Source organism: Neophocaena asiaeorientalis, unplaced genomic scaffold (genome assembly GCF_003031525.2).
Source record: "Neophocaena asiaeorientalis asiaeorientalis breed wild unplaced genomic scaffold, Neophocaena_asiaeorientalis_V1.1 scaffold79, whole genome shotgun sequence".
Classification (NCBI taxonomy): domain Eukaryota; kingdom Metazoa; phylum Chordata; class Mammalia; order Artiodactyla; family Phocoenidae; genus Neophocaena; species Neophocaena asiaeorientalis.
The window spans coordinates 6,178,878-6,206,501 of record NW_020175402.1 but is presented as its reverse complement, the minus strand read 5'-3'; the positions used below and the strand labels follow the sequence as shown (position 1 = coordinate 6,206,501).

Sequence of the window (27,624 nt, the reverse complement as noted above, 5' to 3'; positions counted from 1 at the left end):
CCCCTGCAGTGGAAGCGCGGAGTCTTTACCACTGGACGACCAGGGAAGTCCCTCTCACGGGTTTCCTTTAAATCATTAAATGACTGTCTTATCGGAGGTAAGGTGTATAGGAAATTTCCTGGTAGACAGCAATTGCTCAATTGTTATTATTAACTGCCAAATCACAACCACAACCGGTCTCTCTTGTCCCCAGGTTTTTCCTGTTGGGGTCCAATAATATCTATGGAATGTTGGTCCCAGGAGATATTACCGTCCTCATATCACGACAAAGACACTAACCAAAAATGGCGACCTCTAGGCCATCCGAGGGCGTGTTACCGGGCATGCTAGCAATATATACAACAGGCTATTTTGGGGAGAAATAGCTAGCGCTGGGTTCGTAACGCCGGGTAGAAGGCGCAGAGCTTGCTCACACTATCAAACAGGAAAAAGCCCAACTGCCAGAGCTGACCGACAGCTATGAATCTCGACCACGTGTCGGAGGGCGGGCCGCGCCTGTGCAAGCCAGGCGCGCGCCCGCCGGCCGGAAGAGCCGCGCGTTTCCGGGTTGGAGGCGGGGAGCGGTGCCGGAAGTACTCGGGGAGGGCCGAGCAGTCGGACCGGCTGCTGAGACGAGCGCTTCACTGGGGCAGTCTCCGCATATCATGGGGAGATAGACGCTGCTGCCTGTGAGTCTTGGGCCCTGGCAGTTAAGGAAGAAGAGTGGGAGGAGGGAGTCAGGACCCAGACCCACAGTGGTCAGTGTTTCAAAAGCCAGATTGTGGAGGAGACGGGTCTGTTAGGAATCGGGCTCTTGGGACGGGACTGAGGGGCTCGGGGCTCGGAGAAGACGCGGCTGTGGGGACCTGGGCTCCAAGCGGGACTTAGGGAAAGGGGACGGAGTTAGCCGGCACCCGAGGGAAAGTGGGCTGAGAGGGACAGGATTGTGAGGACCAGTGCTCCGAAGAGGAGAGGGTCGGAAGAGAACGGGGCGTGAAGCCACGGGCTCCTGAGAGGTAAAAGCGGAGCCGTGAGGACTTGGGCTGCTAAGCGGTAGGAGCGGGACAGTGAAGACCCAGGTTTCTAAGGATTCAGAAACAGGGCGGCGAAGACTTAGGTTCCTGAGAGGCAGGAGCAGTAAGAGAACACTTGGGTTTGGGAAGAACAGGAGCGGGCAGTGAAGACGGGCTTCTGTGGGGACGGGATCGGGGCTTGGAGACTCCGAAGTACCTGAGAGAACAGGGCTGTGAGGACACTGGCTCCTAAAAGCGGAGACGATAAGGGGCAATGGATGTGAGGAGATCAGCCTCCAAGGGAAAGGGAGAGAGTTCGGAAAAAATATAGTGATCCTTTTTTTTTTTTTTTTTTTTTTCTCATATTGGGTGAACCGAGAGTGGTAAAGGATGTATTCAGGGAAAGACGACTCCTTTGCGCTGCCTACTTGGCTTTTAGCAGGCTTATCTTGTGTCGGATATAATCTAGGAAGCCCACTTGGAAGCATCTTCGTTTTCTGCTTCGTTCTGGCGAAGCACTGCTGTAAAGTTGAAGCAGTTTGAACTCAGCTATATACTTGATAAGTGCTTTAAATCCCATCCCACCCAACTCTGAGCACAGATCTCTGCATCTCAAAAAACGAGGATGGCAGAGATGGAAGGACCCGGAAAGATAATCTTTTTTAAACTCGTATTTTACATATAAGGAGGCTAAAGTCCAAAGAAGGTTTAGGATTACAGTGAGGCAATGATTGATTAGATCATGATTTTGATACAGTACCCTGCTCTGCATAGCAGATAGGAGATGCTTGGTTAATATTCCTTGAAAACATGCTTCTAGAATCTTTGCTCTAACTTCAAACTCAAGAGGGAAGTTTTTACAAATTCTAGTATTTTATTTTGGGTCTTGTTAACTGTATTGACATTGATACAATGAATGTCACTTACGAGTTAGGAAACTTTTAAATGAAGCTCCTTCCCCCTCAACAATATAGTAAGTCATTTAGAAAGTCACAAATAAGTAAAATGTACCCTTTATTTTTAGCATAAGCATTTAGGGAAGATGGCTGCTTTTAGATAAGGATGGTGGAGAAAGTTGGACCAGTCACTTTCATTCTTTCATTGTACAGCAGAAACTAACACAACATTCTAAAGCAATTTTACTCCAATAAAAAAAAAAGAAACTCAGACTAACCAGATATCATCATAAGCACTTTTCAAATATTAAATCATTTAATTATCACTTACAGCCGCACAAGTTAGATATTGTTAGTCCCATTGTACAGATAAGGAAATCAGTGCAGAAAGGTTAAGTGCCTTGCCTGAAATCCCATGTTACTAAGTGGCCCAGCCACAGTCAAACCCAGTTATGTGTTTGACTAAAACTTTTTTCTGTTTTTCTAAGTGGATTCCTCGCCATGTCTCAGCTTGCTCATCAGCAAAATAGAGGTAATAGTTATACAAAGCATGGCATTGAATGAAAGCTCTTCCTCCTCCTAAAGATTCCTCTTACTATCAAGTACTATAACTTATTAGGGTATTTATGTAGTGTAGTATTTGAGGAGAACTGAATTCCTGTGGTTTAAAGAAGCATAGATATTCAAGATAGAAAAATGGGACCTGAATAGAACTTTCCCTCACATTGGAGTAAGACATATTTAATTTTAAATTTAGGAGGCCAAGAAAGACCAATTTGAAGAACAGGGGCTTAAATTGGATTAACTTTACAATTATTGTAACATAAACTAGATGATTGGGGAAACTGCAATAACTTTGTTCCCAGTGGGCTTGCCTAAACTGTTTGCAAGTGCCTATATTAAATGCAAGTGGTCAAAACTTACACCAAATTATGAGGTAAAGCATGGCCATACCACCATTTCAAAATACTTGATGGTTTAATTAATAATAGTTTATTCCTGAGTTATCCTCATCTACATTTGCAAATTGTACTACTTATTTCACTCATTTGTGGCTCTAGCATCAATTGAATTATTAGAATAGTATTTCTAAGTAAGTACCTGATCAGAAAATCATTGTGTTAAAGTTGATGTGAACATAGAACATACTACTTTTGACCAGAGGTGTTTGTGGAAAGCTCCAAAGTGCTTTGGAGGTAGTACATCAGCAGTGTTTATAGCCTGCACTGTGACACAGGTGTTTTGGAGGCAGAAGACAAACTTTGAAATCTGTACATACGGACTTAATTTTATTTTATTTATTTATCTATCTATTTATTTATTTATTTATTTGCGGTACGCGGGCCTCTCACTGTTGTGGCCTCTCCCGTTGCGGAGCACAGGCTCCGGACACGCAGGCTCAGTGGCCATGGCTCACGGGCCCAGCTGCTCCGTGGCATGTGGGATCTTCCCGGACCGGGGCGTAAACCCGTGTCTCCTGCATCGTCAGGCGAACTCTCAACCACTGCGCCACCAGGGAAGCCCTGTACTTAATTTTATTTTTTATTTTATTTTTTTGCGGTACGCGGGCCTCTTACTGTTGCGGCCTCTCCCGTTGTGGAGCACAGGCTCCGGACACGCAGGCTCAGCGGCCATGGCTCACGGGCCCGGCCGCTCCACACCATGTGGGATCCTCCCAGACCGGGGCACGAACCCGTGTCCCCTGCATAGGCAGGCGGACTTTCAACCACTGCGCCACCAGGGAAGCCCTATATTATTTTTAATTTTAGTTATTTTAATAGGTACTTAGTGGTATCTCATTGTGGTTTTATTTTGCATTTCCCTAATGAATAATGATATTGGGCATCTTTTCATGTGTTTATTTTCCATCTGTAAATCTTTGTTGAAGGATAGTTCAGCTCTTTTACCCATTTTTTTAATTGAGTTGTTTTCTTATTGAATTTTGAGAGTCTTTTATATATATATCCTGGATACAAGTTGTCAGATGAGTGATTTGTAAATATTCTCTCTTAGTCTCAGACTTGTCTTTTGTTTTCATTTGCAGGGCAGAAGTTTTATATTGTGATTAAGTCCACTTTATCAATTTCTTTCTTTTGTGGATTGTGCTTTTGGTGTTGTATCTAAGAACTCTGACCCAAAGTCAGGGAGATTTTCTCGTATGTTTTCTAAAAGTTTTATAGTTTTACATTTTCACATTTAAGTCTGTGATCAGTTTTTAATTTATTGATATTTTGTATAAGGTGTGAGATAAAGGTCACGGTTTATTTTTGTTGCTACTGCTATATTTTTTTTATATTTTAAAAACAGGGGTCAGTATTACCTATTTCTTCAGTGGAAACAAACCAGATAGTAGTTTATTTTAATTTTTTTCATAGGTTACATATGCACATATTACAGAATTTGGGGTATACAATGAAAGATAAGTCTCACACCTTGGTCCCATGGACCACCCAGGTACTACCATTCTGCTATCCCCCTCAAGACAACCATTGTTTTCAGCTTCTTATGTATCTTTCCAGGAATAATTTATACATTTGTAATTATGTGGCTTTTTTTTTTTTCCCCCCCCCGGTAAGCTGGCCTCTCACTGTTGTGGCCTCTCCCGTTGCGGAGCACAGGCTCCGGACGCGCAGGCTCAGTGGCCATGGCTCACAGGCCCAGTGGCTCCGCGGCATGGCATGTGGGATCGGCGTGGCATGTGGGATCTTCCCGGACCGCGGCACGAACCCATGTTCCCTGCATCGGCAGGCGGACTCTCATCCACTGCGCCACCAGAGAAGCCCCAGGCAGATTCTTAACCACTGCACCACCAGGGAAGTCCCTATCCTCACTATTCTGAACCTTGCATTTTAAATGAACAATGTATCTTGAAGGTCATTTCATGAGCTTCCTCGTTTTTTAGAAACAGGTTTATTGAGACATTCACATACTATACAATTCATCATTTTAAAGTATACAATTCAGTGGTTTTTTGCTACAAACAGGATTGTGCAACCATCACCACAATCTATTCTAGATTATTTTTGTCACTCCTAAAAGAAACTCCATAAACATTAGAAGTCAGTCCCTATTCCTCTCCCCCACTCCTCAGCCCTAGCAACCACTAATCTACTTTTTGTCTCTATAGATTTGTCTATTCTGGACATTTCATATAAATGGAATCCTACAATATGTAGTCTTTTGTGACTGGTTTCTTTCACTTAGCATAATATTTTCATGAGTCTCATTCTTTTTCAGTCTATTACATTATATAGTTATATTCTAGTTTATTTAACTATATCACTTTTGATGGACATTTAGGTTGAAATTCCTTGTATGTATAGTATTCTATTCACATACAAGTTCAATTATAATATAAATTGCTAAAAGCAGAACTATGGGATTAAAACAATATATGCTTTTCTTATTTTGGTAGATACAGCCAAGTAGCTCTTTATAGAGACCTGTAACTAATTTATATTCCCCCACTCCAGCAACTTATGAAATGATTATTTCTCCATAAAATTTTCAAACACAGTGTGTATAAAACTATTTCTATTTATTTTATTTTATGTTTTTATTTGGCTGTGCCAGGTCTTAGTTGCAGCATGCGGGATCTTTGTTGCAGCATGCAAACTCTTAGTTGCAACCACCATTGTAAAGCAATTATACTCCAACAAAGATGTTTAAAAAAAAAAGAAAAACTCTTAGTTGCAGCATGTGGGATCTAGTTCCCTGACCAGGGATTGAACCCAGGCCCCCTGCATTGGGAGTGTGGAGTCTTAGCCACTGGACCACCAGGGAAGTCCCTATAAAACTTTTTCATCATTGCCAAATGGGGAATAAAATAGTACGTTGTAGTTTTAATTTGCGTTTTTATTATGAATGAGAATAAGGATCACTTCATTATTATAAGAACCATTTGAATTTTTTTTTTTTTTTTGCGGTACTTGGGCCTCTCACTGTTGGGGCCTCTCACTGTTGCGGCCTCTCCCGTTGCGGAGCACAGGCTCCAGACATGCAGGCTTAGCGGCTATGGCTCATGGGCCCAGCCACTGTGCGAAATGTGGGATCTTCCCAGACCAGGGCAGGAACCCGTGTCCCCTGCATCGGCAGGCGCACTCTCAACCACTGCGCCACCAGGGAAGCCCTTCACAGTATTTCTATTGGGTAGTTGGTACTTACTGATTTGTAGTTATTTTTTATATATAAAAGAAATTAGTCCTTTGATACATCTTGCATATATTTTTGCTAGTTTGTCTTTTGTCCTTTAACTTTGTTTGTTATGTTTGTTGTCGTGCAGACATTTTTATGTTTGTGTAATTAAACATATTAGTCTTTTATGGCTCCTGAGCTTTGTAAAGTCATCCTTAGAAGGGTATTATTTATTCTTGAGAATATTGTTTTTCCAATTTTTAAAAATTGAGATAACTGTAGATTTATATGAATTTATAAGAAATAGTACAGGGCTTCCCTGGTGGCGCAGTGGTTGAGAGTCCGCCTGCCGATGCAGGGGACACGGGTTCGTGCCTCGGTCCGGGAAGATCCCACATGCCGCGGAGCGGCTAGGCCCGTGAGCCATTGCCGCTGAGGCTGTGCGTCCGGAGCCTGTGCTCCGCAACGGGAGAGGCCACAGCAGTGAGCGGCCCGCGTACCAAAAAAAAAAAAAAGAAAGAATACAGAGATCCCTTGTACACTTTGCAACCCCAGTTTTCCCCAACGGTAACATTTTGCAAAACTGTTGTATAATTTGAGAATCAGGATATCAACATTGATACAACCCAACGATCTTATTCAGATTTCCCGAGTTTTACTTGCGCTTGTTTGCTTATATATATGTGTATGAGTACTAAGTCCTATACAATTTCATCACTTTTTATAGGTTCATTTATCCATCATCACTATCAAGATATTGAACAATTCCATCACAAGGGCCCCTCATATTGCCTTTTATAACCAGACCTCCCTCCCTCCCACCCAATCCCTGACAACCTCACTAATCTATCTTCTGTTTGTAAAATTTGCCATTTCAAAAATGTTACATAGGGGACTTCCCTGGAGGTGCAGTGGATAAGACTTCAGACTCCCAATGCAGGGGGCCCGGGTTCGATCCCTGGTTAGGGAATTAGATCCCACATGCATGTCGCAACTAAGAGTTCGCATGCCACAACTAAGGAGCCTGCCTGCCTCAACTAAGACCTGGTGCAACCTAATTAGTTAGTTAATTAATTTTTAAAAAAAGGAAAACAAAAATGTTACATAACTGGAATCATACAATATGGACTCATTTATTTATTTATTATTTTTGGCTGCGTTGGGTCTTCGTTGCCGCACACGGGTTTTCTCTAGTTGCAGCGAGCCGGGGCTACTCTTTGTTGCAGTGCACGGGCTTCTCATTGCAGTGGCTTCTCTTGTTGTGGAGCACCAGCTCTAGACACGTGGGCTTCAGTAGTTGTGGCTTGCAGGCTCTAGAGTGCAGGCTCAGTAGTTGTGGCACACAAGCTTAGTTGCTATGCGGCATGTGGGATCTTCCTGGACCAGGGCTCGAACCCGTCCCCTGCATTGGCAGGCGGATTCTTAACCACTGCACCACTAGGGAAGCCCCAATATGGACTCTTTTTGAATTGGCTTTTGCTCAGCATAATTCTCTGGAAGTTCATCCAAGTTGTGCATATCAGTAGTTCATTTCTTTTTCTTGCTGAGTAGTATTCCATGGTGTGGATATACCACAGTTTGTTTAATGATTAACCTATTAAGGGACATCTGAATTGATTACAGTTTTTGATTATTGCAAATAAAGCTATGAGCATTCGTGTACAGGTTTTTATGTAAACATAAGTTTTCATTTCTCTAGGATAAATGCCTAGGATTGCAGTTGCTGGGTCATACAGTAGTTGCGTGTTTTTTCTTTTTTCCCAAATCCACTTTATTGAGGTATAATTTGCATACAATAAAATGTATACATTGTAAACATACAGTTCTGTGAGTTTTGATAAATGTAGCAGCTGTGTAAGCATTCCCCCACTTAAGGTATAGAATGTTTATATCACCTCAGAAACTTCCAACCTGCCCCTGTGCAGTCAGTCTGTGCCCCATCTGTCACTAGAGATTTGTTTTTAGATCATTAGATATTAAAATTTCATATAAATGGAATCATATAGTATGTATTCTTTTGAGACTGGCTTTTTTTTTCACCTAAATATTTTAAGATTCATTCCTGTTGTTTTGTGTATTCGTGATTTGCTCTTCTTTTTCCTTTTTTCATTTTTTTTAATAAACTCTTTCCTAGAGCAGTTTTTAAAATCCATTTATTTATTTATTTATTTATTTATTTAACCTGCTGAGATAGCAGTGTTAGATTTACAGGAAATTTGGGAAGATAGTACAGGGTTCCCATATACCCTGCACCCAGTTTCTCCATTATTAACATCTTACATTAGTATAGTATGTTCATTACAACTAATTAACCACGTTTGATACATTATCATTATTATTTTTAATATTTATTTTATTTTTGGCTGCATCAGGTCTTAGTTGTGGCACGTGGGACCTTTCGTTGTGGCACGCAGGATCTTTCATTGTGCGCACAGACTTCTCTTTAGTTGTGGCACGCGAGCTCCAGGGCACGCAGGCTCAGTAGTTGCGGTGCACGAGCTCTCTAGTTGTGGTACGCAGGCTCAGTAGTTGCGACGCGTGGGCTTAGTTGCCCTGCAGCATGTGGGATCCTACTTCCCGACCACAGACCGAAACCCAGGGCCCCTGCATTGGAAGGTGGATTCTTAACCATTGGACCACCAGGGAAGTCCCTGATACATTACTATTAACTGAAGTCCATAGTTTATTCAGATCTTAGTTTTTCCATTTAGTCTTCATGTCTTTTTAGGCTCCTCTGTGACAGTACATGCTTAGATTTTTAAGAAACTGCAAGCTGTTTTACAGAGTAGCTATACCATTTACATTCCCACTAGCAGTGTGTGAGTGATCCAATTTCTCTGCATCCTCGTGAGCATTTGGTGTTGTCACTATTTTTTATTTTAGCTATTCTGATAGTTGTGTAGTTATATCTCATTGTAGTTTTAATTTGCTTTTCTTTAATGACTAATTTTTTGGATTGAATGTCTTTCCATTTGCTTATTTGCTATCTGTGTATCCTCCTTGGTGAAATGTCTGGTGTGTCTTTTGTCCACTTTCTAATTGAATTAATTTTTTTTTGAATTATTGAGTTTTGAGAGTTCTTAATGCATTCTAGATACTAGTCTTTTGTTGGATATGTAGTTTGTCTTTTTTTGGATATGTAGTTTCTTCTAGTCTGTAGCTTGTCTTTTCATCCTTTCTACGTGGGCTTTCACAGAGAAAACTTAAAATTTGATGAGGGCCAATTTATCAGTTTTTCCTTTTATTGATCAGATCATGCTTTTGGTGTCATGTCTGAGAACTCTTTGCCTAGCTAGAGCCCAAAGATTTTCTCCTGTTTTTTCCTAAAAGTTTTATAGTTGTACATTTTACATTTAAGTCTGTGATCCATTTTGAGTTAATTTTTGTATAAAGTGTTAAGTTTAGGTTTCTGAATATTTTTTAAAGATATTCTAGGGACTTCCCTGGTGGTCCAGTGGTAAAGAATCCACCTTACGATGCAGGGGACATGGGTTTGATCCCTGGGTAGGGAACGAAGATCCCACATGCTGCAGGACAACTAAGCCCGCATGCCACAACTACTGAGCTCGTGCGCCTCAACTAGAGCCCGCATGCCGCTAACTACAGAGCCCATGTGCCCTGGAGCCTGCGTGCCACAACTAGAGAAGAGAAAACCCACACGCCACAGCTAGAGAGAAGCCCATACACCACAAGGAAAGATCCCACACGCCTCAACAAAGATCCCGTGTGCCACAACGAAGACCCAATGCAGCCAAAAATAAATTAAATACTAAATAAATCTTTAAAAAAATAGGGACTTCCCTGGTGGTACAGTGCTTAAGAATACACCTGCCAACGCAGGGGACATGGGTTTGATCCCTGGTCCAGGAAAATCCCACATGCCGCGGAGCAACTAAGCCCATGCACCACAATGCTGAGCCTGCGCTCTAGAGCCCATGAGCCACAACTACTGAGCCCACGTGCCACAAGTACTGAAGCCCGCATGCCCTAGGGCCCGTGCTCCGCAACAGGAGAAAGCCTACATGCAGCAACAAAGACCCAACACAGCCAAAAATAAATTTTAAAAAATAAAGATATTCTATATTTTATCTAGTAGACGCTCAGCCCCAGCGGCCATGGCTCACGGGCCCAGCCGCTCTGCGCATGCGGGATCTTCCCAGACCGGGGCACGAACCCGTGTCCCCTGCATTGGCAGGCGGACTCTCAACCACTGCGCCACCAGGGAAGCCCTAGTATATGATTTTATATTTAAAATTTAAATATCTGATCCATCTGGAATGGAGGAGTGTGTGAAAGGAGGAGTATATTACTCCCCCCATTGCAGATTGATCAACTGTTTAAATTTTATTTTATTTATTTTTTTATAAATTTATTTGTTTATGTATTTTTGGCTGCGTTGGGTCTTCATTGGTGCGCCCGGGCTTTCTCTAGTTGTGGCGAGCAGGGGCTACTCTTCATTGCAGTGCGTGGGCTTCTCATTGTGGTGGCTTATGTTCATACTGATAATCTTTTTTTTTTTTTCTGTACACGGGCCTCTCACTGTTGTGGCCTCTCCCGTTGTGGAGCGCAGGCTCAGCGGCCATGGCTCACGGGCCCAGCCGCTCCGCGGCATGTGGGATCTTCCCAGACCGGGGCACGAGCCCGTGTCCCCTGCATCGGCAGGCGGACTCTCAACCACTGCGCCACCAGGGAAGCCCAATACTGATAATCTTTAATAAGGCTTTTTCATAGGACTTGATCTGGGAAAATAATTTGCTTTTATAACATTAGGACAACTGTTACCATGTTAACAATCTTTCCTTTCCCATTTCTTCCATTGGTAAGATTTGTGGGTAAGGGAACAGGAGACGTGGACCACATATGGTTTTAAAAAAAAGTAATCCTGATGCTGTGCTGCCCCCCTCAGCGGGCTCTTGGCCAACAAGTTTCTCTTGATCATTTAACCAGTGCATAGTTAGTTGCTTTTATTAAGGGTAAACCAGGAGAAGATGATTTCTTGTATTAGAGAGTTAGACAATTTGTTGGAGAGGAACTCAGCAATAGGGGCAAGATACAGATACTCATTCAGTTTGCTAAGCTTTATCAAGTTCTGAAAACATTGCCATGATTCTTGCAGGTTCAAATTCCACAGTTTTGGCCAATAAAGAATTTCATATGCTGCTAGCTTATCTCTAACAATAGTACATTCATTTTATTGGAAGAGAGTCTTAATGTTACTATTGTCATCATTAATTAATTTTAAAAGTTGTATATGAAAGAAATGGAGATGTTTTTCTTGGTGCCCAGTCGGAATAAGGAAATGTTCTCCACTGTCAGTTTGCCTGCATTCTGCATTGAAGATGTGCAGGCCATGCAACTGAAATGGTTCTGTGGCAAGGGTGGTGCTTGATGCCAGTTGTTCATTTACAGGTAGCTTTTGAAAATGGCTGCCTCTCGTTTCACCGGGCTCACAGCCGTTGCTGATGTAATTAAAGATCTAGACACTCAGATAGCTGTAAGTAAGCTCCTTGAGGTCACTGTGGGTGGAACTTCCTGAATGTGCTTCTGATCTTGATGACACCAAAGCTGATGTCCACGGAGTCAGCCTCATGGCTCTAAAATTTAGAAGTCTTGGCTACTCCAGCCTAGGGACTCTGCATGTATTTAAAGATTGCTAACACTCAGAGAAAATTTGCCCTTGATGACAGTGAAGAGCTTACTTTTAACAATTGCTAAAAACTGTGTTTATTAGGCCCTGACATAGACTTAAGCATGTTTTGAAACACCAAAATGAACTAATCTGTTTTCTGAAGTTTTGTGACTAGGTTTCAAGTATGTGATTGTGCCATGATTTATTTGAGTTTAGCATTATTTGATGTTCAAAAATAATGCATGTAGTACTTAACCAAGTATTCTATTTTTATAATTAACCAAGTATTCTATTTTTACAAAATCTTCAAAAATGTCTTGCTCATTCTAGTTTATTTTTGTACATATGATTCCTCATTTCATTTACTTTTTTTTTTTTTTTTGCGGTATGTGGGCCTCTCACCGTTGTGGCCTCTCCCGTTGCGGAGCACAGGCTCCAGACACGCAGGCCCAGCGGCCATGGCTCATGTGCCCAGCTGCTCCGCGGCATGTGGGATCCTCCCGGACCGGGGCACGAACCCGCGTCGCCTGCATCGGCAGGCAGACTCTCAACCACTGCGCCACCAGGGAAGCCCTCATTTACTTCTTTATTTCACTTGTGTGGACTATTTTATTTAGCTTTTGGAGAAGAGATGGTTTCTAAGTATCAGGTGAGAGCAATGAACATTCTTCATTCCCTCCATTTTCAATGTGCAGGTATCAAAGAAGACCCTTCAAAGTCTGACAGACCTCATAGAATTTTATTTTTAAAACTCATCCTTTATTACATGTACTTCCAGAGCTAATTCTCTTGTTTTTTTTCTACAGTTGATTGGCCTTGGTCCTCATAGCTCCAAAAAGAAACAAGATCTTGATAAGCTCTATGAGCTGAAGTCCAAAGCGCGGCAGATTATGAACCAGTTTGGCCCCTCAGCCCTAATCAACCTGTCCAATTTCTCATCAATAAAACCGGAACCAGCTAGCACCCCTCCACAAGGCTCCATGGCCAATAGCACTACAGTGGTAAAGATCCCAGGCACTCCTGGGACAGGAGGGCGTCTCAGCCCTGAAAACAATCAGGTATCATCCGCTTTTTGTTCTCTGTGGGCACCTCTTATCTGTTCTTTGAAGCAATAATACTCTGAGAGATGTCCATCTCAGCTGCTGCCTCTTCCTCTCAGACTTCTCAAGTTCTTTATCGAAATATCATGTACATTTATCAGTTTTTACTTTGTAGTATTTAAGTGTGTGTATGCATATACATATACATACATCCATATATACATGCACTGACACAACAGCTTGCCTGTGACAGGTTTTTATATATAAATATATATGCTATATACTTGTTAAATAAAATAAAATAGTTAAATAATTAATGGATTCATTATTCATTATTCCTGTAATAAAAGTACTCTTGCCTCCAGTCTTTTCTCCTAGTTCATCTAGCTGCTGCCTTTGTTTTCTGCAATGATTCTAAAATCTGACCCCCTCTTTCTACCCATGATCCTGATTCTGTCCTCCAGAGCCATAAGAAATAAGTATACTCTCTTGACTTGGGCCTTGTAGGCTGGGTAGAATAGGATGAGGAGACAACAGTTCAAGAGAATGGGGGAGGAACTAGCAATGATGAATGGGAAGGGTTGGGCAGGTATTCAGGAGACCAACCCATGATGGGTGTGGTGTTGGAGAAGAGCAGGAGGTAAAATTGTATAGGTAGGATTACAGCAGAACATACTAGGCCTATGCTAGTCAGTTTCCGTTGGAACTTTTAGTCAATAAACAATCTTTGCAAATATTTAATAAGCTTAAAAGTAACATAATAAAAGTTGTATATCTTAGGAGGATTAACTTGACAGTAAGGGGACAAGAAGGGTAGGAAAGGGGGCAGACTGGGAGGAACACCAGGTCTAAGACTTTTGCAGTAAATCAAGATATGTGGCAAAGGCTTGAATTAAGTGATGGTTGAATGGATAGATCTGAGACATTATTAACAAATATTTATTTTAAAAATTATTTTTTCCTTATTTCCAATGTCATGCAATGCTTATCGTGAAACTTTAGAAAAAGAGAAAGAATAATAGCCCAAAATTCTACCAGCACCCCAAAATAACTATGGTTAGCATTTTAGTGTATGTCTTTTGATCCTTATTTAGTGGCATATATATGTGGTATAACATTTCCTTTATGAAAGAGGGATCATAGTTGTACATACTTTCACAAATATTGATATTTAGTTGTACAGAGATGAACACGTGTTCCCTGCCCTCAAGGAGCCTTCAGCCTATTAAGTCAGAAACAGGCAAGTTTATAAATGTACACAATGATAGAAGTGTACACAGGGTACAGTGGAGGCCAAAGGAGGAAGTGGTTGCATTCACCTGGGTGGGCTGGGAGAGCATCAGAAAGGAGGCACTGTGAGCTGAGCAGGTAGGAAGAAGGGTAGAAGAGCTTGTCCAAAGGCAGCAGGGGCACTGTACAACTTGTGGTGGTCAGAAAATTGCAAATTAATGTAGAGTTTACTAAAACTACCTGACAGATGTTGGCCTCTCTTCCATATTGCTCTTTCTGCCTTTCCCTAGGCTACTTCTGTCTTGAGACTATAGTCTTGTAGCAATAGCACCAAGTAAGCCAGACTGATAATTCTTTGGAAAGTAGAAACCAAACCCAACAAATTGATAGCCTTTCATTATAGGGTAATGAGGTGTTTGTTTCTTTGCTACTTGGCTGAAAAAAATGTTCTCCCAATTAACTTTAGGTATTGACCAAGAAGAAATTACAAGACTTAGTAAGAGAAGTGGATCCTAATGAGCAACTGGATGAAGATGTGGAGGAGGTAAGGTGGGATTGGGTACCCTAGAGACTGTGTCCCTGAGAAATAGTATAGAATAGCCATTAAGAGCACAGATTATAGAGGCAGACAAGTCTGAATTTGAGACTTGGCTCTGTGGGTGGGTCAGTTAACTTTTCTGAGACTCAGCTTCCTCCTGTGTTGGTAAGGTATGACATTATTTATCTACAGGGTTACAGTCAGGGTCCCATGAATAACTTATGCAAATCACCTAGGAGAATGCCTAGCACTTTATACCTAACAGCATTGCTACTTTTGCCTGTCAAAAAGGGTATAGGCTGCTACTCACAGGCAGTCACTTTCAACAATTTTAATTGTTTCTAGAACATTCCTCTGTATTTCTAAGTAATATTCTTTTTTTTTATTTTAATTTTTGGCTGCATTGGGTCTTTTTTTTTTTTTTGTGGTACACGGGCCTCTCACTGCTGTGGCCTCTCCTGTTGCGGAGCACAGGCTCCGGACGCACAGGCTCAGCGGCCATGGCTCACGGGTCCAGCCGCTCCGCGGCATGTGGGATCCTCCCAGACTGGGGCACGAACCCATGTCCCCTGCATCGGCAGGCAGACTCTCAACCACTGCACCACCAGGGAAGCCTTGCATTGGGTCTTCATGCAGGCTTTTCTCTAGTTGCGGTAAGCGGGGGATACTCTTCATTGTGGTGTGCAGGCTTCTCGTTGCGGAGCATGGGCTCTAGGCACACGGGCTTCGGTAGTTGTGGCACGTGGGCTCAGTAGTTGTGGCTCGCGGGCTCTAGAGCGCAAGCTCAGTAGTTGTGGCACAGGGGCTTTGTTGCTCCATGGCATGTGAGATCTTACCGGACCAGGGCTCGAACTCGTGTCCCCTGCATTGGCAGGCAGATTCCTAACCACTGCACCACCAGGGAAGACCCTCTTTCTTTTTCTTAATTCATGTACAAGTTTTTCTGTGGGCATGCATTTTCATTTCTCTTGGATATATACCTAGGACTGGAATTGGTGAGTCATATGGTAACTCTGTGTTTTTCCTTTGAGAAACTTCCTGTTTTTATAAAGCATTCCATCCTTTTACATTCCCACCAGCTGTGTATGAAGGTTCCATTTTTTTAATCTTAGTTTTTTGGTAACTTCTTCTCTGCTTTTTTTCTTTCTGTGTGTAATGACGGTTGGATGTTGGATCTTCTGCATTGATCCTCTTAGGTTTTTTATCTTTTCTCTTTTTTCATTTCTTTGTAATTCTAAATTCTACTTGCTGGGGAGAGTTTCCTTAGTTTATCTTCTAAATTTTAACTTTCTTTTATAATAAAAATTTTAATTTCCATTAACTTTTTCTTGTTGACTTTTTTTCCCCTAAGCCATTCTGTTCTTATTTTACAGTTGTAGTATCTTATTTTTCTCTCTAAGGATATTAATTACGTTGTTTGACATTTTCTTCTTTTCCCTGCATTGTCTTTGTTTCCTCTGGGTCCCTTTTTTCCCCTTTGGTTTGTTTATTTTCCTTTTAGTGTTGGAGACTTTCTTCAAATGTCTGGTGATTCTGGCTATCCATTCTTAAAGAATGAGCCACTAAAAACCTGATTTGAAGCAGAACTTACTGACTGATGGTCTTCGCCCAGTCATGTATTGGTAAATGTTTAACAACCAGCTCTGTGGAGAAAAAGACTCTGACTTTCAGCATTTCCTGATTTCTGTGGTGTAAATATTCTCACTATGCCCTATTTTAAGCTTTCAACATATTGTCACTGAATGCAGGATTGGGAAGAAATGCATGTAATTGGCCTTCATGACCTCATCTAATCTGGCTCCAGCATACTACTGGCTTCACTTCAGAATAATTTGTCCATAGTCAACCGTCTTAATGGGGGATTCCCTAATCAGTATCTGTAAGTCTTTTCTCTGGAATCATTTAGTATATGCAGAGAAAAATCCTTTAGTCTCCTTTCTGGAGGGTTTTTCTCTAGCTTCTAACATCCCGGAAGCAAGGCAAGAGAAAGGGACTGTGTCTTTCCCTTGTCTCTGCTGTGTCTGGTGTACTCTCATCCATAGCCACTCCTGTTCAGTTTTTCTGGGGAGTAAACCTACTGTGTTCTGGGTCAAGTACGTGTGGGAAGTCACTTGGCTGCTTTTGAAGTGTGGGGGTTGGGGGACTACTCTGTACAGACATGTAACAATTGTCCAGTTTTTAGTTCCATACCTCAGTCCAGTCTTCTGTGGTTAATGACACATTCAAATCCTGGATCTCTTAGGAGTTGCGAAGGGCAAATCAGTTCGTTCTCATTGGCGTCCCCTCTGCGTGCATTTGTGTTATACCTTCTGTCTGCTAGGTCAGTTCCCATTCTTCCTTTGTTACCTCTTTAACAAAAATTTACTTTAAAAGTTTATTGGAGGGCTTCCCTGGTGGCGCAGTGGTTGGGAGTCCGCCTGCCGATACAGGGGACACAGGTTCGTGCCCCGGTCTGGGAAGATCCCACGTGCCGCAGAGTGGCTGGGCCCGTGAGCCATGGCCGCTGAGCCTGTGCGTCCGGAGCCTGTGCTCCACAACGGGAGAGGCTGCAGTGGTGAGAGGCCCGCATACCGCAAAAAAAAAAAAGTTTATTGGAATATCTTGTCCATTAAGGTTTTCTCTCCTATTCTTTTTGTCTTTGTGGATTTATATGTCTTTTTTTTTTCCTTTCTTGTTATTTTAATGGGTGTAGGGAAGGAGAGGAGGTCATTTTTAGAGTTGATCTGCCATGTTTAATTAGAAATCTTTCCTTTAGATGGTATCCATTTGGTTCCATAGGAAAGATGACAATGCATTGATAGTCCAGCAGAACAAGGAATGTTTATAACTATGGTTGTACTTTTATTTTATTTTATTTTTCTGGTCAGCAGAGGAAGCCATGAGGAAGGTATTCACTGATCAAAATTTCAGTTTTTTTAATGTAGATTTTTAACTTCAGAATTCTGATTTTGCTCTTCACACAGTCTAGGAATAATTGATAATAAACTGGAAAGAATCCAGGTTTTGGACTCAGAACCTTGAGGTTGAATCCTGGTTTTGCTGCTTAATAGTTACATGGCCATGAACAAGTTAATCTCCCTGAATCTTAGCATCCTCCTCTATGGAGTTAGGGTAAAATCTGTGCCCCATTTTTTTCACAGGATGATTATAAGGACTAGATGAGATAATGGAAATAAAAATGCTTTAAGAGAATACGAGGGAGTGAGGATTTAATGATTCACTTTTATTTTCCTACCTAATTCATAAGAAGTTGCGGAGAGGGTAGGGGTTGGGCTGGTTGATCGCTGCTAGGTAGAAAGTACGGAAAGTACATCCTCAGAAGGGTGTGAGTTTCTCTCAACCTGGTTAATGAGCTAATGTTTTTCTCTTGTGGTCCTCACTCCTCTTCCCCACCTTCGCTCAAATGCTGATTCCAGGCCTTCTGTTAGAAAGCCTGACTGAATATGTGATTCAAGCAGATACAGTTGTCCCAGCAACAGGAGCCTACCCGGCCAGTGTCGTGGTTACTCTCCCCCACTTTTTTTCCCCCAGATGCTGCTGCAGATTGCTGATGATTTTATCGAGAGCGTGGTGACAGCAGCATGCCAGCTTGCTCGGCATCGCAAGTCCAGCACCCTGGAGGTGAAAGATGTCCAGCTGCATCTAGGTATGTGGTCTCGTTTCTCCCTGAGGTATCCACACTATTGCTCCTACAGGAACCTTCATGCCGGGATCAGACTTCTGGGCTCTGGGATTTATGTATTCATGCCGTAGTAGCATTAAACAGGAAAGAGAAATCCATGCATGGTAGGGGGAATGAACCCTAGCATTGGGTGTGCCACTTTCCAACTGTACCACCTCTTCCTTCCTACTTACTTTCTCTTAGAGCTGGTTTCCTCATTTGTATAGCGGGGATCATAATACCCTCCTTACAGGGTCGTTGTGAGGATTATGGGTTATGTTCGTAAAGTGACTGGCACAAAGTAAGAGCTTAGTAAATGTAGCTATTATATCTCTACCATACATATAATGGTATTTTCCTTCCAGTTTTTAGCTTATTGATGTATTTTTCTCAAGAACATTATATCCATAATGTACATATAATTTTGTATTCTGCTGTTCTACTTAATAGACACTAAATTTGAGCTTGGGTTTTTCTGGGAGATACTTATCTAACATTGATAATTGTAATCACTTGGAAATGAATAAGCTACCCCCCTGCATTGGTTGCAGTGTGATCAAAAGAAAGGGGACAGTCTGTGACTACAAAGACAGGCCAAGGGAATGAGGCAGAAGATATTAAGGGATTGAGTGCAGATCAGCCCATGGCTGAAAGGCTTCCTTCCCAGTGTCAGGGAGATACTGCTCCGGGAGGCGCTGGTAGTGGAGGTGGAATAAATAACACACTTCTGGTTAACATTGCTGCTATTAATAGCAAAAGACAGCCATTTCAATTATTTATTATTGTGTAACAAACATGGCTTAAAACAGTAACAGTTGTTCATTTTGTTCATGGGCCTGGGGGTGGACTGGGCTTAGCTGGGCAGCTTTGCTAAGGATCTCTATGTGATTGAAGTCAGGTGGTGGCTGGGGCTGAGAGTGTTTTTTTTTTGTGTGGTATGCAGGCCTCTCACTGTTGTGGCCTCTTCTGCTGTGGAGCACAGGCTCCGGACGCGCAGGCTCAGCAGCCATGGCTCACGGGCCCAGCCGCTCCGCAGCATGTGGGATCTTCCCAGACCGGGGCATGAACCCATGTCCCCTGCATCAGCAGGCGGACTCTCAACCACCGCGCCACCAGGGAAGCCCCTGAGAGTGTTTTGAAGGAAGGCATATTAGTCTCCTAGGGCTGCTGTAATGGTACCACAAACTAGATAGCTTAAAGCAACACAGACTGGGGGATTCCCTGGTGGTGCAGTGGTTGAGAATCCGCCTGCCAATGGTGGGGACGTGGGTTCGATCCCTGGTCCGGGAAGATCCCACATGCCACGAAGCAACTAAACCCATGTGCCACAACTACTGAGCCCGCGTGCCACAACTACTGAAACCCGTGCACCTAGAACCTGTGCTCCGCAACAAGAGAAACCACTGCAATGATGAAGCCCACGCGCCGCAACGAAGAGTAGCCCCCGCTCACGGCAACTAGAGAAAGCCCTGTGCAGCAACGAAGACCTAATGCAGCCAAAAATAAATAAATAAATTTATTTATTAAAAAAAAAAAAGAAAACAAAAACACAGATTTATTCTCTTAGTTCTGGAAGAACAGGGCTAAGCTCTCTCCAGTGCCTGTGTTGAAGAATCCTCCCTTGCTGCTTCCTAGCTTCTGGTGGTGGCCAGCAATCCTTGGCATTCTCTGGCTTGTAGCTGCATCGCTCCAGCCTGTGTCTCGGTCTTCACGTGGGCTTCTGCCCTGTGTGTCTGTGTCTCTTCTCACAGGACACCAGTCATACTGTATTAAGGGCCTACCTTCCTCCAGTATGATCTCATCTTAACTACTTATGTCTGCCAACAGCCCTATTTCCAGTACATTCTGAAATACTGGGGGTTAGGACTTCAATACACCTTTCTGGAGGACACAGTTTAACCTGTAACAGAGCTTCATCATGTCCACGTCTGATGCCTGGCCTGGAACACTCAAAAAGCAGGGACTCCACAAGTCTCTCTCTGTCTGTCTCTGTGGTTTCTCTACCTGGTCTCCTCATATGCAGTCCCAGGATAGCTGGATTTCTGCATGGCAGCTGCAGGCTCCCAGAACAAGTGTCCCATAACCGTTTGGCAGAAACAGCATGACCTTTGGTAACTCAGTCTCCGAAGTCACACAGCATTACTTCTGCTGAATCCTGTTCTTTGAGGCAATCACAAAGACCTGTCCAGGTTCAAGAGGAGGGAATACAGACTCCACTTCTTGATGACAGACATGTTTTAAAACCACCACACCACAAATGCATAGAGACAAAAAGTAGAAAGTAGTTCTAAAGTAGTTACCAGGGACTAGGAGGATGGGGAAATGGGCGTTACTGTTTAATGTGTACAGAGTTTTGGTTTGGATTGATGAAGTTTTAGAGATGGATTGTGGTAATGGTTGTGTGAATGTGCTTAATGCCACTGAACTGTACACTTTAAAATGGTTAAAATGTAAATTGTATGTATATTTTACCATACCAAAACAAAAATCCCACAGCAGATTATATTACCTTCAAAGTTTAACATTCCTGTTTTTTTTGTTTTTTTTAAAAAATTAATTAAATTATTTTTGGTTGTGTTGGGTCTTCGTTTCTGTGGGAGGGCTTTCTCTAGTTGCGGCGAGCGGGGACCACTCTTCATCGCGGTGTGCGGGCCTCTCATTTTCGTGGCCTCTCTTGCTGCGGAGCACAGGCTCCGGACGCGCAGGCTCAGTAGCTGTGGCTCACGGGCCCAGTTGCTCTGCGACATATGGGATCCTCCCAGACCGGGGCTCGAACCCGTGTCCCCTGCACTGGCAGGCAGATTCTCAACCACTGTGCCACCAGGGAAGCCCAACATTCCTGTTTTTAAAAATATTCTGGTATTTTGTTTGTTTGTTTGTTTTGTGGTACGCGGGCCTCTCACTGTTGTGGCCTCTCCCGTTGCGGAGCACAGGCTCCGGACGCGCAGGCTCAGCGGCCATGGCTCACGGGCCCAGCCGTTTCGCGGCATGTGGGATCCTCCCAGACCGGGGCACGAACCTGCGTCCCCTGCATTGGCAGGCGGACTCTCAACCACTGCGCCACCAGGGGAGCCCTAAAAATATTCTGTATTTTAATTGTTGAAAATAAAATTGGAATATCAGTTTCTTAATTAAGGGTAAGGATTATCACAGGCATGGGTACTCAAAAGTCTGCATAACCAGAATAGCTTCTGTAGCGGGCCTAATGGAACCTGAATCATAATCAGAAGGTTGTTTGGAGACCCGGGATCAGGGTTTGGGGAATTAGGGAACCTGGTGTTAACCATCTAGGCCTGCTGCCCACAACTTCCCTGCCCTGCGCCCAGCAAGGATAAGCTTGCCAGCGAGGCTGTAAACTCTTGATGGCTCTCTTCTGGATGGGCTGGGATGGGCACTGCCAGTGTTTGCTTCTGACCTGGCTATTTTCTATACTTGAATAGTTGAATAACCTCCCCTTCTGATTGACATGGTCTTTCTTTATTTCTGTGGTTTTTTTTTTTACATTAAGCATATTTATTTGTAGAGTATATATTCATACTAGTTCATTATCTTTAGGTTTAATTGAATGTAAACGTTCAGGGTTACTAAACTGATTAACTTATGTATCTCCTAACCTATTTTACTTGAATATGTGTTCAATATGTATATGTATATATATATATATATATTGCATTTCCACAATATTAACCTCCCCTTCTGATTGACATGGTCTTTCTTTATTTCTGTGGTTTTTTTTTTTACATTAAGCATATTTATTTGTAGAGTATATATTCATACTAGTTCATTATCTTTAGGTTTAATTGAATGTAAACGTTCAGGGTTACTAAACTGATTAACTTATGTATCTCCTAACCTATTTTACTTGAATATGTGTTCAATATGTATATGTATATATATATATATATATTGCATTTCCACAATATATATATATATTTAATAACATTTCTTTTTTTAAAATTATTTATTTATTTATTTGTCTGTGCCGGGTCTTAGTTGCAGTGTGCGGTATATTTTTGTTGCGGCATGCAGGCTCTGAGTTGTGGCATGCGGGATCTAGTTCCCTGACAAGGGATTGAACCCAGGCCCCCTGCATTGGGAGTGCGGAGTCTTAACCGCTGGACTACTAGGGAAGTCCCCACGATATATTTTAATCAGAATCTATTATAAACGTGTATATGTAAATACACACATATTACACATACACATATGTTACCATATATATTACCATAAATGCTATACAGTGCATGAATATTTATATTGTGATTACACCTGACATATGTTCCATTTGATTTGTCTGAAGTGAAGATCATTTGATTACTTTTCATGGTACAGAATTACTGAGTCAATTATTCACGTAATGTTTCCTTGCAAGAAAGTATCTTCAGTATATTCAATGTGTGTATTTTTGAGACAGGATCTTTCTTCATAAATGTGAAAGTTAAATGAGATAATGAACATAGAATGCTTTGCACAATGCTGCTTTGTCCCAGCCATTTTATTACACATTTTATTCACTAAATGTTGCTATTCTATTAATATTATATAAAATATAAATACAGTTAACCCTTGAACAACACGAGTTTGAACTGCACACGGTCCACTTATTGGTGATTATTTTCAGTAGGAAATTCTGCAGTACTACCTAATCCACAGTTGGTTAAATCTGTGAATATGGAGGAACAGCATGGTTGGAGGGCTGACTATAAGTTATACGCAGATTTTCAAGTGCAGGGAGGGTTGGCGCCCCTGACCCCTGCCTTGTTCAAAGTTCAACTGTACACACTTATTTAAATATATAGTTACACGTACTTACATGTTTGCATTCATGCCTGGTAGCTACTCTCTTTAAAGTGACTTTGCATATCCGTATCCTGATCCACTTTGTGTTGATTGTAAAGTGTAATTCCCAGAGAATAATCTTAGTGTCACTTTCAACTACTGACAACAAATTATTAGCAGAAAGTTTCATTTTTATTTTCAAAGCAATATTGGAAGAGAGCTGTATATAAAATTATTCTAGAACCAACCATGAATCATTCATTCACACAATATTTGCTATGCATTAGACACAAAGTATAACTATAAAACCACTAATATTCAATTTGATTTTAAGTAAGTGCCTGTCTGGGGCAAATCAAATTTGCAAAACAAATGTTTTCAGTGCTCTAGGGGAGCATGATAAAGGAGTTCCCATGTAACTCCTTTTGAGTAGAGATTTATTCCCTAAATAATCTTGTGTAAGTATAATTTTTTTTTTTATATTGGGTGTACTTAAAGTGCAGTACACTTTTTTTTTTTTTTGGGCTGTGTTGGGTCTTCGTTGTTGTGTATGGGCATTCTCTAGTTGCAGCAAGTGGGGGCTATTCTTCGTTGCGGTGCGTAGGCTTCTCATTGCGGTGGCTTCTCTTGTTGCTGAGCACGGGCTCTAGGCATGTGGGCTTCAGTAGTTGGGCATGTGGGCTCAGTAGTTGAGGCTCGTGGGCTCTAGAGCGCAGGCTCAGTAGTTGTGGCGCGTGGGCTTAGTTGCTCTGCAGCATGTGGGATCTCCCCGGACCAGGACTCGAACCCATGTCCCCTGCATTGGCAGGTGGATTCTTAACCACTGTGCCACTAGGGAAGTCCAGGACACTTTTATATGTGGATTTAGGGGGCCATGTGGCTATGCCAGTTACTGAAAAGGTGGAAAAACCAAATCTCTGCCCTCTGATAACTTGTAGTGACAGTCTTACAGGGATGGTCACATCCAGTGGCACAAGGACATGGAGCTGTGGCGTGGACATACCTGTGTCTATATCTGTCTCCCTATGTATTTATCCCAGGCTCTGGGATTGCATTATGCCATTGAAGCCTCTCAACCATCCTATCAGGTGGTTATTTCTGTTGTTACTACCATATAAAAGGTGAAGAAACCGAGACCAATGTCATATTGCTCCACAGTGAAGCAGCAGAACTGGGGCTTGGCTCTTAACTCCAGATTGCAAAGAATGCCTTTCTCTTCCTACTCCTCCTTTCAGTTTGAGAGGGGTTACCTTGAGCATAGGGGTAAGACAGAAGAAACAGATAGCTTTTTATTGAAGAAACAAATAACTTTCCTTTCCTGAAGAGCTGCATGGAAACCTTAGGGCTCCACACTCAAAGTTTTGACTCAATTACCTCTTATTTCTTTGCAGGAAGGTCAAATAGTGTCCTTTAAAACCTTGGAGGCACCATATGTGATTCCCCCATTTGTGTCCCATAGAGCCCCTCTGCAGAGTTGCTGTTAATCAGTACAGTTGATTGCCCAGATTAGTCCTCCCTGACCCTTGTCTGAGGGTCACACTGCACCTTGACACTGCCTTCCTGGTCCCCTTATTTCTGTGTGGGCTTCTTCCTTACAGAACGCCAGTGGAACATGTGGATCCCAGGGTTTGGCTCTGAAGAAATACGACCCTACAAAAAAGCTTGCACCACAGAAGCTCACAAACAGGTGAGAAGGCTTCGGAGTCTCGGGCCAGCCACAGCTGATCCCTTGAGCTGTGTCTCAGAGAGAATGCACACAGCTACCATCACTGTGGTTGTCATTTCCTCCAAATGTCAGAGAGGGCAAGAGGCAGCAGGGCTGTACGGGAGATCAGCCAGATTTTTCCTAGGTGCTTTTTTGTTCCCATATGGGATCTCAGTTTTTTCTCTCAACTCTAATGGGTGCCACTTAAAGCTGTTGATTCTAGGTTTTTCTAACCTGTATGGAACTCGCCCCCTCCACATCTCTTTAAAGAAATCTTCCTTCATTGTTGCTGATTTGAACATCATCTAGGGCCCTCCAACTAGAGGGCAGTTTAAGGAAAGCAGAAATATGCTGTACTTGTGCTAGGAGGTAGCACCCAAGCTTCTCTGCCAGGCGTCTGGCCTCTGCCCCAGCTTAACCTTTGTTCTCCGTCCCTCTTACTGCAGAACTGAGGGGTCAGTAAGAGAACCTGTCTCCACTTCTACTGGGGAACAAGCTGTCCCAGTCATTGGTCAGTCTCATAGCAATGTTGGCCTCCATTTGACAAGTCTTAATTTAACTGGCTACTCTGATTTGAAAAGTGGGCTTTTTCCAAGCTTGATGGCCACAGTCGGGCAGTTCTGGCTGAGTGTACCTCACTTTTCCATAGCCTGGGATCTCTGGAGTGGGTATGTTTGCAGAGCTCATAGAGGAAGCCCCACAAGGAGACCGCCAATAGCCGGAACTGAAGGACTGCAATGTTGTTCAGAAGGAAGTCCCTCCAGGCAGTAGATGGTCATTTGGCTCGGCTCTCAAATTATCCACTTTTCAGCCCCATTTATTTATTTATCAATCAACCAATATCATAATATTCAAACAATCTCTTAGTCAAAAAGGGTGAGCAAAGCAATTCATTAATTTGGCCAGTGGCTGGTAATAGTAAGATTTAAAACCCATGATCTGAATGTTTCCCTGATGGGTTATGGTGGAAATTGTTAGGGTCAGTTTCCTTCATTGCAGGCTATCAAGTGCGGAATGTCAGCTCCCTTTACGTGTTGGCAACAGGCTCAAAACAGAGCCCTCTTCCTTATTTTTTCCATCATCAGAGAAGGAGATTAGGGGAAGGGGGTAAGCCTAGAAAGCACATGTTTTGATGGCCTGTCCCTTAAATCCCCAAAAGGCGGGAGCTGTCACCTTCTGCTTTTAACTGTTTTTGCCATCCTGCTAGTATAGGGCTTTTGGGGTCTTTTGGTCAATGAAATGGGTCCACTGGCCTGTGGAAACTTGTGTTAGGGCCCCGCAGACTGTGCTTGAGTTAGAAGGAACTGCTGAGCTTCCCTGTGCCTGTAGGTTCCTGAGGAGTCCAGCCTGTGGTGTAGACCATGCTACCTGGTAGCCACACGTGGATGTCCTGGAAAGTTCCTGACTCTAACCTGTGTAATTGCTTATTTCTCTCTCCTTTCAGAGAATGGCATTGATCCGGAAAACAACCAAGAAATAACACACAGAAAGGTCAGGGAATGGACAACAATGTATTTGGAGATACTTGAGCTGAGACCTCAGCCATCTCACCCTTGGATTTTTTTTTTTTAATGCTTTACAGAGAAGCATATATTTTTTATTAACAGTGCAGCAATATCTATAATGACTGAGAGGATCTGCCAAAAGAATAAAGCCTCCTACCCCAACTTCCGGCCCCTTTTTCCTGCCATCTCAAAGAGGAGCAGTGTATCTTCCAGAGAAGATTTTATTTGTGGTTTATTATATAAGTGATTGAATTGGGGAAAAGCATTATGGTCTTGTTTGGTGAGAGAGTATTAGCAGGATTTGTAGAGGTTTTTGTTTCCTTCTCCCTCCCCCTTTTCCCTGTACTTTGTAATGTCAGTGTTTATATGAATATGACTTTCATTTGCTTTTCCAGAATAAAGAAATTATTAATTGAAAGACACAGGGTGCATGGCTTACAGCCTTTGAAATGCCAGAGGAGGGTAGGCAAGGCTGGATGTAGCTCTCTAGTCAGCAGGTGGCAGCACCATGGTTCATTTCTGTGATGGAGGAAAAAACCCAGGAACTTTTCCATTATTTTACTCCAAGGAAGGCCTTACTGTCAGTAGGACTTTTAGTCCAGATTGTCTGCCATAAGAATCGAGCAGGGTGACCTTCTCTCATGAGCCCCAACCTGAAGAGGCTCCTGATTGGGGGAAATCCTTTTCTGACCTGCTCTTCTGGAACTTCTGGAGTTCATCCTTGACGCTAAGAAAGAATGGCAGTAGACTTGGGGAAAGGCCTTTCTGTGCAGGTTTCTCACTGTTCTTAGCTGTTGGTGTCCCTGATCCTAGTATTTTTACCATCGTGCAGAGGAAACCAGGCCCCTTGAGACCTCAGGGTCATGACCTTCAGTGGCACCTAGCATCATCCTGTTATGTTCCTGGCAGAGCCCTTGTGGATTGTGAGGGTTCTGTGGGCTTCAGGGAGTGTAGCTGTTCCACCCAGGGGCCACCAGCATGGATACATCCACCTTGCTGTGCTTTGGGCCTCTGCCTCCTGAGGCTTGGTCTGTGGTGGGACCCTGCTTTTCACTCCCTCCTACCCTGGGTTTGGCTCCATGACCCCTCTCTTCACAGCTCTTAGATCTCTTGAGTGAGCAGCTTGAAAGCTGTGCTGATGTCACCCTTGCTTTCGGCTGAGGTCTCAACGTAGTGAGCGCCCCAAGAGGCAGCCAGCTTCTCCCCTCCCCCCCGGCATCACCTCTCCCTCAACCACCAGGTCACTCTTGTGGCCTACCACCAGGAAGAAGATATTGGAGGGTTTTTCTTTCTCCAGAACCTCCCGATGCCGCTGGGGGACACTCTCAAAGGATGTTCTGTTGGTGATTACCAAGCCGCAAAAGGCCTTCTGCCAAGTTCCTGCAGTAGGAGCGAGTCATTGGCCTTGGCAGCCAGGAAGGAATCCAGAATTAGTTTTGAATCCTGCACTGAGGACAGAAGGGGACAGGGGAATCAGGGCAGTTTAATGCAAAGAGCTAGGTAGAGTCAAAAGAC

General features: G+C 42.9%; 1 protein-coding gene across 3 annotated transcripts; it reads left to right on the top strand.

The window, feature by feature from the left end:
* The first annotated feature begins 567 nt into the window (after positions 1-567).
* TAF12 (TATA-box binding protein associated factor 12) lies at positions 568-26,525 on the top strand. 3 transcript variants are annotated; one of them, XM_024766575.1, is made up of 6 exons: positions 568-668; positions 12,458-12,709; positions 14,388-14,465; positions 17,991-18,105; positions 24,498-24,586; positions 26,049-26,326. In XM_024766575.1, the coding sequence occupies exons 2-6, from the start codon at positions 12,542-12,544 to the stop codon at positions 26,082-26,084; spliced, it is 486 nt and encodes a 161-aa protein (XP_024622343.1). In that variant the 5' UTR covers positions 568-668; positions 12,458-12,541; the 3' UTR covers positions 26,085-26,326. The 3 variants fall into 3 exon arrangements, with proteins under 3 accessions (XP_024622343.1, XP_024622341.1, XP_024622342.1); XM_024766573.1 differs by lacking the exon at positions 568-668 and adding an exon at positions 11,264-11,516 and having other exon boundaries at positions 26,049-26,525; XM_024766574.1 differs by lacking the exon at positions 568-668 and adding an exon at positions 12,167-12,300 and having other exon boundaries at positions 26,049-26,525.
* Positions 26,526-27,624: the final 1,099 nt, after the last annotated feature.